The sequence below is a fragment of the Diabrotica virgifera genome, chromosome 1 (genome assembly GCF_917563875.1).
Source record: "Diabrotica virgifera virgifera chromosome 1, PGI_DIABVI_V3a".
NCBI lineage: Eukaryota > Metazoa > Arthropoda > Insecta > Coleoptera > Chrysomelidae > Diabrotica > Diabrotica virgifera.
The window spans coordinates 246,051,107-246,063,123 of NC_065443.1; the positions used below are offsets into that span (position 1 = coordinate 246,051,107).

Here is a 12,017-nt window from a genome sequence, read left to right on the forward strand (position 1 = left end):
TATAGAGTATTTTACTTGAAAGCCAACTTTTTGCATTTGAACATACAATTTTTGTATACTACTTCTGTTTTGATAATCTGTAAAAACAAAAACACAGAAGTCTGTAGCGAAAGAGCACTCGTTATATAACATGATTTTTCTTTTTTGATGAAATGTGTGAATGAATTTTTGTATACTACTTCTGTTTTGATATCTGTAAAAACAAAAACACAGGAGTCTATCGCAAAAGAGCACTCGTTATATAAAATGATTTTTCTAAGAAGTGAGCCCAAAAAATATTTATCAATATTTATTATCAATTTTATATTACCTCACTTATAAAAATAAATTTTACTTTTTTATAAAAATAAAATTGTGGATGAAACTATTGACTTTGACAGTAATAAACTGATCCAAAATTAGTGCACTTACTTGGATAATGATGCGAATAACACAAATATAAAAACTATGAAAGCAGACAATGTACTAACGCTAATACCTTGACACTTCAAAACGTGACTAAATTCCTTTTTCTTAGCTTTACAGTTTAGGCAATAGATAAATATGCGTAATGGAATAGTACCGAAGGATCGCGGTGATTCACGGCAAACCTTTTACCACTAATTTGATAAGAGTCTCCCGGACTCATGGTATGCATTATGGGGGTATGAATGGAAATTATTTTTTTTTTAGTTTTTTTTGTGCATACTATTTAAATTTTTATACACTAACAAACAGTCATACATGTCAAAAACGAATTCCTAAATCGGCAATGATTGGTATGGATTTAATCACATTTTACGAAGATGTAAATGTACGCTCGAGTCTCTTAGACTCATGTTATGCATCCTAGGGTTAAAAATGGAAAGTCCCAACTAAAATGGAAAACTTTAACTTTTTTTGGTTTTATGACCTAATCTTCACAGCCCAATAGATCCCCATAACGCTCGAGTGACAGCTCATTTAGCGTGTTTTCCTCCCCTACTACTACTTTGCCTTACCTTACCTAACTTCTGAACGAAATGCTTATTTTATGGTAAACAAAAAAGATTAATCCTTTTGGGATCGGTACTCACTGCAGGGACCGCAGACGTTTGGATACAATTAGCGTCTCTTTGCAAAGACAACGACGTCGACTTTGCTAAGTAACAAGACATTGACTCAACACACACACTACACATTACACTGCGTACCTGATTGGAAAAATCCACTGTATCATGCAAATGACCATTAGTTGTCGAGGCATTAAGCTAAATCATAAAAAAAGATTAATCTGTCAGTTACGTTTTAGGTTTTGGAATATGCAAAACTTTTAATTGAAAATAAAGTTTTATTCATAAAATTATAATGAAAAAGTTCCATGCGGTTTAAATTTAGTGAGACATGCTGTATAAAACGAGTTTATTAATATGTTCTTTTGTATACAATCTAGTACCTATTACTTCAACTTCAACACTGATAAGATAGTCCAACTATCAATAGGTAATATATTTATAGACGAATTTATTTGGTCCGGCAACAACAGTTAACATACAATAATTAAGAAAATGCTTCTGTTTTATATAACATTCGTTTTTGTTCTAGAAGGTGAGTAAAATATTCAATTTTTGTTGAAATACAAAATTTTTATATGGACTACTAACTTTCCAGATAGTTTAGTCAAATAAAATTACAATACATGTAAATCAAAATGTAATTCCGTACAGGTTGGAAGAACTAATTGTATATCATAGTTTAGCTGAAAACAAAAGATATATGTTCAAGAAGTGTATGCTCAAAAGTATATCAATTTACTTTTTTAACTGCTCCGGTAGTTCCTGTTTTTAAAAGGTTTGTAGAGTTTTTTCTACAAAGTTAAATAAATGACTTCAATTAAGGCTTACTAAATTAAATATGACCCTTTTTATTTAAATAATTATAAATAAAAATTAAAAATAATTTTTTAAAAAATTATTTTTTGTATTATAAATAAGCACTATAAAATATTTTGTTTTGCAGGAAAGTTGCGTTATGTTGCCAGTATGAAGCAAAAAAATGGTTGAAAACTATCCAATAGTTTATGAAATATTTTATTTGTTTATTAAACGTTACTATTTTTTCATTTGAAAATAAGCGGTTGTTGCCAATAGACTAAACATTTTTGTGAGGTCTTATTTTTTTGTTTTTATGTATATTTTCGGTAAATGTAGTGAGAAATCAAAATTTCAATTAAACTGTCCTCCAAAATGGCGTTTGAAACTTTCTTTTTTAATAACTTCGCGGAGATTAAAAGTTTTGAAATGCTCTTTCGATATTTGGGTTTCTTACAATTTTTCACACATAAAAAAGTTTTCTTATGTCAATTTTCTGCTGAGATAGCTTTTACAACTTTAAAAATTCATAATTTGTTTACTTATCACCATTAACATTTAAAACTGCGTGAGAAAATCTATCAACCCTACTGCTGAACACATTATTATACATACATAAATTATATAGTAAAAATTGTAGAATATTTAGAAAAATGAGGATATTCATAGCGATTTTAAATGAAATTTTTTGGCCTGAAAAATAATAGAGGAAGTGGTTTGCAATCTCCCTTAATAATGGACCAATTTCAATGTTTTTTTTTAATTTGGGGTACAATAATAACTGCATGGCCCTATCTTATACAGTGCGGTGGAATAAGTGTTGCCCCCCCTGTTAACTTGTTTATTTTAAGAATATAAGCAAAACGCTCGGACAGGTCGATTTTTAAACTAACCATAGTATATTATAGCATCAACGTTTCGAACTTTACGCGATCCCTCTTCAGGTGACAGCCATAACTTTGATTTTTTTAAATAGGAAAGTACATCATTTAAAAGCTCTTGAAATACTGATTTCAAAAATGTATAATACTTTAATCCTGTTTGAGAGCGTAGGCGCAAAATTTCGGTCGCATTCTTTCTAAATGCAATCATTTTTTTCGAATCCTGAAAAAACTAATAAATATTTTTGAAAAATTTAAACGCACCTCACCTATTATAGTGGAGTCACTGAAGGTTCTCACCTCCGATTTCGTTGAACCTTCATCGATTTTCATGGAAATTGGTGAGTAGCTAGAAGATACTTCAAGGAACAAAGGTGACATGATGCCAACTTGCGCTTTTACCCTGGGGGTGGATGCCACCCCTTCTCGGGGGTGAAAATTTTTTTAATAAAAAAAATACCAGAAATCGATATAGGGGCAACTTCTAAGCAAAATTTGTTATATAAAGTTATTAACATAAGTCAATACTTTTTGAGTTATTAAATATCAAAAATTTTATTTTTTCTTAAAAAATGCATGTTTAAAGCTCTTTTTCACGTATTACTCAAAAACTATAAGCCTTTGTAAAAAAATTATTATTACCAAAATTAAAGATAACAAAAATTTAATACACTTCCCACTTAAAGAACTAAACTAATGTTATTTCAAAGTGAGTTATGGGTAATTGAATGTATATTTTTTTTCGACGAGTACTCAAATCTAAGTATTCAAGCTTACATAACGGGAAAATGATGCATTTTATAGAATATACTTGTTAAGCACATGTCAAAGTACTTCGGAGTACCTATCTAATGAGCTCCAGTAGAAGTTAATAGCATCAAAATTAAGCAAGTTATGATGAAAATATGAGAACCATTTCGATTTTTTTAGGAAAAAGTGAAAAATAAAACATACGCCATTTCCACAAAAATTAAAATTTGTAGTAATCCTCACAATAATTTCTTTAGGTTAACATAGTTAATGATTTTCAATTTAATGATTAACAATTTTCACCGGTTTAGAATGCATATTTTTGAAAAAAAAAGATACTATTTAAAAAGATCAGAATTTTTAAAATTATCGTACTTTTCATTTTCTTTTGATAATAACTCCAAAAATACTCAATATACGTAAAAAATGATATATAACTAAATTTTAGTTTTTTTCTGTTACAAATACTATACATATTTTACTATTTCCGTAGAGTAAAAAATAACCGAGATAGAAAGGTTTAAAATTTCAATTTTCCTGCGAGAACCATGTAACCGGGGCATTTTAACCTTTTATTGTTAAAAAAGTGAGAGGTTTAAACGACTAGTTTTGACATTTTTAATAGCTCTTGGAATCAACTTTTAATTAGTTTTTAGGTGAATCTGATATCGTGAAAAATAATGGAGGTATTTACAAATAAACAATAACATTTTTTGGAACAATTTTTAAAAGATACAGTTTGAAACATTTTTGGTGCATAAATTATAATGCTATAAACTTGTTCAAGGGCTTATTTGATATATATTTCTATGAACTTTGATAAATGTTTAATAAGTTTATGTTATAAAATGCATCATTTTGCCGGTATTTAAGCTTGAATACTTAGATTTGGGTACTCGACGAAAGAAATATATATTCAATTACCTATAACTTACTTTTAGTTAACACAGAAAGGTTTTTCTAGTAAGGAGTTTATTTGTTTTTTATTAGCCTTAATTTTGATAATAATAACTTTTTTGTAAAAACTTTTTTTTGAGTTATTTTTTGAAAAATCGGTTAAAAACATGCATTTTTCTCACGAAAAATTAAAATCTTTGATCTTTAATAACTCAAAAAGTTTTTTTTTTTTTTTTTTTTTTTTTATTTAATGGCATAGACATTAGTCATACAGCCAGTTGCAATAAACAAAATACAATCCTAATACAAAATTAAACAGAAACAATATAGTAACACAATAAATAATACAATACAATAATAATACAATAAAAACAATAATGGAACTCTGATAAAGTGATAAAATATTTATGACAAAAAAAGAAGATGCAAATCTGAACTTAAATCATAAAAAATCTCATGCCCGCGTACAAATCTTATAGGACCGTGCGTGTATCTGACAAGAAATCTATAATGATATTGTATATTTGTTGTGAGCCTGTAGCCAGCAAAGACTGTATATTGAATGGTGCATGCATATCAAGTTTAATTAAATTTTTATAGAGAGAGTTTGAATGCTGTTGAAACTTAGTACATTCAAAAAAGATATGATCAAGATCACCCTGCTTTCCGCAATGTTTGCAATTATTGTCTTCAATCACATTTATTTTATATAAATGACTTGGATAGCAAGCATGCCCAAAACGTAATCGATTTATAGTTGTTATATATTTACGTGGAGCTTTAAAACTCTTAAACCATGTACTTTGTGGAATCACTGGTTGTAAAGTGGTGTATCTTGTGGGGTTTGTTAAGCAGTAAAGATTCCATTGATCTTTCCATATCGATAGTTGGTTTCTTTTAAAAATAGTAATAACATCTGATACACATAAAGAATATGACAATAAAGTGCCTGATGTTATACTGGATTTGGCTAAGTAGTCTACATACTCATTATCTTTGAGTCCAATATGTGCCTTAACCCAAATAAATTTTATATTGAAGCCAGAGTCTTCTAACTGCTTTAACATATCCTTTATTAAAAATATGTAAAGATTACTAAATGTTTTGGGCAAAAAAGTATTTTTGATATTCTGTAAAACTGATAGACAGTCTGAAAGAATTAACGTTTTTTTAGTATAAGAGTTTTTAATATATTTCAACGCTTCGAGTATGGCCAATGATTCCGCAGAGAAAATTGAAAACTCATTGGGAAGTTTGTACTTGAATTCAAAACCTCCTGAGGGTAAAAAATACGCACAGCCAGACCCTTCTCCTGATTTAGATGCATCTGTGTATATAACTGTTGCATCACTGTAGCAGTTCAAAATAGATTTCAGGATATTGTTGCTGATTATGTTGTTTTCGTTGTATGTGGGTATTATTACATCAGTTTTATGGAAGAGAGCAAAGTAGTCTAAGTTTTTGTCTACTGTGTTTAATTCCTTTGAAAAAATAGGATTGTTCTGTAATGCAGTACATAAAGGCGGAGATGGTTTTTTAATCCAATACTTGTGAGTAAGATCTGATTCGTTAAGATGACATATACTGGAAAATAATTCGAAATTTGTAGTGTGTGCTTTAAGTACCCATTTTTCGCTTAGTAAATTTCTTCTAATCTGTAAAGGAGGCTCAGAAGCTTCAACATGTATTGGTTGTATAGGAGTAGATCTCATAGCACCTAAACAGATTCTCAAGGCAGAGTTTTGGAAAACGTCAATTTTTCTTAAAAGGTTTTTGGAAGCAGAACCGTAGAGGGTAGCACCATAATCTATAATGGATCGTATATAAGCTCTATAAAACAATAAAGATGTTTCAACATCGCAGCCCCACCACACTCTAGTTGTCATTCTAAGGAAATTAATACCTTTGCTACATCTATCCAGCATATATTGTATGTGTGGTTTCCAAGTTAGTTTTTTGTCCAGAATGAGTCCCAGATATTTGACATTATTTTTAAATGTAAAAGATTGATCACTAAGTAATACATCTTGGTTTATAGGAAGATTGTGTCTTGTAAAGACAGATACTGCTGATTTTTTAATTGATAAATTTAAGCCGTTCTCTAAGAACCATGGAAAGAGGGAACTACAAACTGTACTTAGGTTTTGCATACCGTTTTCATATTTCTTGCTTTCCATATAGACACAAAAATCGTCTGCATATTGTATAATTTTGAATGGGATGTTGTTTATTTGCATCTTATGTATGTCAGAGGTGTACAGATTAAATAAAATTGGTGATAATACTGAGCCTTGTGGTATACCGTAATAATTATGTCGAGGTCCTATTAGTTTATTATTATGATCTCTGATGTAAATTACCCTATCTGTATAGAAACCGATTATTGTGTTAACGAAAGCAATTGGCATATGAAAAAAATTTACCATTTTATGTTTTAAGGTTGATAAACAAACTGAGTCATATGCTCCTTCAATATCTAAGAATAGTGCTGCTAAGTAGTTATTTTTAGTTAAGTTATTCTGTACATCTACAACAAGTGTTGTTAAAGCGTCTAGAGTTCCAAAACCTCTTTTGTAACCAAACTGGTTTACTGGAAGTAAATTCTCTTTTTGTAACCACCAATCTAATCTAAATTTTATAAGCCTTTCTAAAGTTTTAAAAATACAAGACAGTAAGGATATTGGTCTATATGAACTTACGATGTTTGGGTCTTTTCCGGGTTTAAGGATAGGAACAACTAAGATGTCTTTGAAAGAATCGATAACTATATTTTTTTGGATGATATCATTGAAGACATTTAAAAGAAGTTTTTTAGCAACATCTGGTAGGTTGGTTAACATGGGGTATTTTATATGATCGATACCAGGAGAAGTATTTATGCGGTTTTTAAGGGCAAAATCTAATTCAGTTTCAGTAAATGGTTTTAACAGGAAGTGATTATTTGAATGATGACTTTGTGTAGATCGTGTAGGTGAATTTTGAGCAAAAGGAGGACATACTTTATTAAAAAAGTCGTCTAATAGATTATCATTGAAGGGTTTTATACTAATAGATGCTTTTCGATTCATTTTGTTGGCCTGTGACCATATCTCCTTAGAGGAGGTATTTTTGCTTAAATTAGAACACCATTTAATCCAACTAGCTTTGGCTTTTTGTTTCAACTGCTTTTTAGTATGAGCAGTAACTTTCTGACAATTTAGATAATTATCAAGGCTTGGTGAACGTTTATACAATGCTAATGCTTCTTTTCTGTCATTGATTATCAGATCGCATTCTGGGTCCCACCATGGTGGAGGCGATCGATTTTTAGATTTAAAAATTTTGTATTGAGGAATAGATCTAATTGCAGCATCATTAATGCAATCTAATAGAAAACTATAATTTTGATAAGTATTGAAAGAGCTATTGTAGTTGGAAAACATGTTTTCAATTAAGGATGTATACAGGGACCAATTGGCTTTCTTGATATTCCATTTGCTTTTTGGATAAATTATTTCTTGTGAGGTGTTGGTTATTGAAAAATTCATAGATATAGCAAAATGATTCGAGCCTAAGGTGTCAGATAAAACTGACCAAGTAAATTTACTGGCTATATTAGCTGTGCAGAGTGAAATGTCAATCATAGATTTTTGAGTACCATATCTAGGAAGATATGTAGGTTCTCCATTATTCAAAATTACAAGATCTAGGTCTTCGATACTGCTAACAATTTGGTTACCAACTGGATCATTACGCAGTGAGCCCCATAGTGAGTGATGAGCATTCATATCTCCGCCAATTAAAAAAGGTGATTTGATTTGTGAGAAGATATTTATCCAATCGTTTTTGGATGTACTAATATTTGGAGGTCTATATATAGATAAAAAACTTAATTCTATTGTGTTACATTTAACGATAGCACCGCAAACTAAAATTCCCTCATTAAAATTGTTTCTAATATTTATTTCACGAAATGGTATAGTTGTTTTAATTAAAATTGCAACACCTGCATACCCGTCATATCTATCTTGGCGAATTACATTATAACCTTTAAATGTATAATTTTGATTTGGTTTGAACCAGGTTTCACTTAATAATACAATATCAATATTTTCAGTTATTAAAAAATGAATTAAACTATTTTTATTCGAAACAACGGATCTACCGTTCCATTGCAAAATTTTTAATGATTTAAGTTCTGGGAACATGTTATTTATGAGTGATATCCTCTAAAATCGTTTTTATACCATGGTAAATACTATCTTGACTCATAGTTTTTATATCATCTACAGTTTGAATATTTGTAATCAAATTAAAAATATAATTGGAAATGAGAGTTTCCAATACTCGTTGATCTGATTTGTTTTGACAAATTGGGGGTTTTAAATTAGCAGGAAGGGGTTTGGAGGGCCCAAAATTAAAAGGGAACATGGGTGAATTGTTTTGTGTTTAGTTTGGTGATATTTTTCGTTTTTTAGCTATATTATAGTGGCTTGAGGAGGGTTGGGATTGGGATGTATTATTTGAAATGTTTTGATTTTTATGTGTGGTAGTAGAAGGGGATGATTTTTTTGAAGATGTTGGGAGGGGAGGAAAACTGTCTTCGATATTGTCTAGTGTGGAATATCTATTCTGAATAAACAATCCCGAGAAGGACGATTCACAGTAATTTTTTGCCTCGATAAAGGAAATTTTTTGCTCAATCATCACGTTCTTTATCTTCTTTTGATGTTCGTATTTTGGACACTTCTTGGATATGGAAACATGATCTTTACTATCACAATGTATGCATTGAACATCATTATCTTGACATGTATGATCTTCATTTTTGATTTTTCCACATTTTATGCAATGTGCTTGTGGACTGCGACACTGCTTGGAAATATGTCCAAATCTTAAGCAATTGTAACACTGTGTTACTTTGCCAATGTAGGTTTCAACAGGAAAAAATACACTATTTATTGAAATGTAGCTAGGAAGAATATTTCCTTCGAAGGTGACTATCATTGTCCTTTTGGGTACATAGTTAGTTTTTCCATCGGTGTCAACTTTTCTGTAAGTTCTTTTAAAGGCTATTATGGGGGAGGGAGATTTACTATTATCTAACAAATACTTTTCATCGTATTGAGTATCAATATCTCTTATTAGGCCTCTTATTTCTAGTAAATGGTTAGGGACATATGCTACTAAGTTTTGGTCTTTTAATTTTATATTTTTAACTAAATTATTTGCATCTACGATTGACCTTAACAAAACTTTAATTCTGTTTTTTTCAATGGCTTTTATTTCAATAATATTAGGAATGTTCAATTTTTTATGCAAAATGTCCGCAACAGTAAGTGGATGTAAACGGCCAATATCCTGATTGTTTGATTTTTCTATATATACATAAACATTATCAAAATTGTACTTATCTGATGCAACGTTGAACAATTTTTTCTCTACAACTTTTTGCGGAGGTGGAATTTGTTGTGTCGGCACTTTAATAACATCTCTGGTTTTAGTTGTAATTTTCGCAGTAGAATCATCCAAATTTTCTATTAAACTTGATTCAATAATATCCATTTCACTATTCTCACTAGCACCTGAAAAGTTTTCACCTAATGGTGTCCCTGGGGAAAAAGCTTCCCCCATTGGGGGTCGCTTATAGCACTGTTTATCGCACTCAATCAATATCAGGTTTTAAATCACACCAAGTGTCCTTTTTTCTACTAATTAACTCGCTAAATAGTTAATTTTATTAAGAGCAGATTTTAATGGGCACTGTCAGCTTGACGTTTTTGATTGAATAACTCAAAAAGTTTTGATTTATTTTAATAACTTTATATAACAAATTTTGCTTATAATTTGTCCCTCTATCGAATCGCGGGGTTATTTTTTATAAATAATTTTCACCCCCGAGGAGGGGTAGCATCCACCCCCAGAGTAAAAGCGCAAGTTGGCACCATGTCACCTTTGTTACTTGAGATATCCTCTAACCACTCACCAATTTTCATGCAAATCGATGGAGGTTCAACGAAATCGGAGGTAATAGCTCATATCCACCTTCAGTGACTGCACTATTATAATAGAAAGTCCATTCTATACAGGGTGTTTCATTAACAATTTTCCATATAGTAACTGGAGAAACCTTAGCACAAAATACGATGATTTATAACCTAAAACACTTAAATAAAATGTGGTTCCTTACTGAGTTACAGGGTGTTATATCTAAAAATGTAATAGCTATTTTTGCTCAGCATTTTAAAACTATCCGTATCCTTTTCATACTTGGCAGGAAGTATAGGTACTGTACAAACTACTAAACTAAATTATGTTAAGCAAACGTTTCTGGCTATTACCAGAGGCGTACGACGGGAGAAAGGGAATGGTTGACCCTTTCCAAATTTTACGCCACTGGCGGAATGGCTATTTTAGTTCAATTTTTGGATTCTCCAATACTTTCTATGAAAATAATATACTCTACATTCGTAACTATAAAGTCATTAGTTTTCGAGATATTTGAAGTTAAAAATGAAACAGCACAGTTATTTTGATTCACTTATGATATGATTCATATGATTAATATTTAAAAACTGTTTGGAGCCAGTACTTTAAAACTGTTTAACATATCCTTAACATACTTGGCAGAAAATGTAGGTACTATACGCCCTACTAAATTTTGTTAAATAATCGTTTCTGGCTACTACCAGAGGCGTACGACAGGGGAAAGTGTCTGGTTGACCCTTCCCAAATTCGACGTCACTGACAGAATAGCTATTTTAGTGTAATTTTTAGGTTTTCCAATACTTTTTATGTAAATAATATACTCTTCATTAGTATCGATAAAATTATTAGTTTTCGAGATATTTGAAGTTAAAAATGAAGCAACAGAATACATTAATCAAAATAACTGTGCCGTTTCATTTTAACTTCAAATATCTCGAAAACTATTGACTCTCTCGTTGCCAATGGAGAGTCTATTATTTACATAGAAAGTATTGGAGAATCTAAAAATTGCGCTAAAATAGTAATTCTCCCAGTGCGTAGAATTTGAGAAGGGTCAACCATTCACTATCCCCTGTCGTACGCCTCTGGTAGTAGCTAGAAACGTTTATTTATGATAATTTAGTAGGGTGTATTATAGTAGCCACACTTTCTTCCAAGTGTGAAAAGGATACGTCAAATAGTTTTAAAATTATGAGCAAAAATATTTTTTTAATTTTTAAATAAAACACCCTGTAACTCTGTTTTATGTTAAATCTTCGTATTTTGTGCTAAGGTTTCTCCAGTTACTATATGGACAATTGTTAATGAAACACCCTGTATAATGCTGAAGTGTAATCATAAGGCAATAAAAATATAGAATCTTAACTGACTCTTGTTTCCAGTGGTAATATGCAAGGACTCTCCGCCACCAAGAGTTACTCTTCCACTAGGAGTGGTTGAGGGATACATTAAAAAGACCGTCAATGGAAAGGAATATATTGCATTCGAAGGAATTCCTTATGCCAGTCCACCAGTTGGCGATTTAAGATTTAAGGTAAAAATAGACTATGGCCGGTTTCACCAACGACAAAAATAATAGTTCTATGATTAAAGTTATTCGACCAATAAACTGACATTCTCCATTTTACTAACGTCAAATAAGACTTATTTTATTTATTTATCAAAAAAATACTTACTCTTCGAGTAAATTGGT

At 30.6% G+C, this 12,017-nt stretch overlaps 1 protein-coding gene across 1 annotated transcript in view; it reads left to right on the forward strand.

The window, feature by feature from the left end:
- Nucleotides 1–1,414: 1,414 nt before the first annotated feature.
- Nucleotides 1,415–12,017, forward strand: part of LOC114347290 (venom carboxylesterase-6-like) — a 39,804-nt gene continuing 29,201 nt past the window's right edge. Inside the window, exons 1-2 of the mRNA XM_050641971.1 lie at nt 1,415–1,566; nt 11,707–11,858. Of these exons, the coding sequence (XP_050497928.1) occupies nt 1,527–1,566; nt 11,707–11,858 (192 nt within the window). The 5' untranslated portion in view covers nt 1,415–1,526. The remainder of the gene's footprint in view (nt 1,567–11,706; nt 11,859–12,017) is intronic.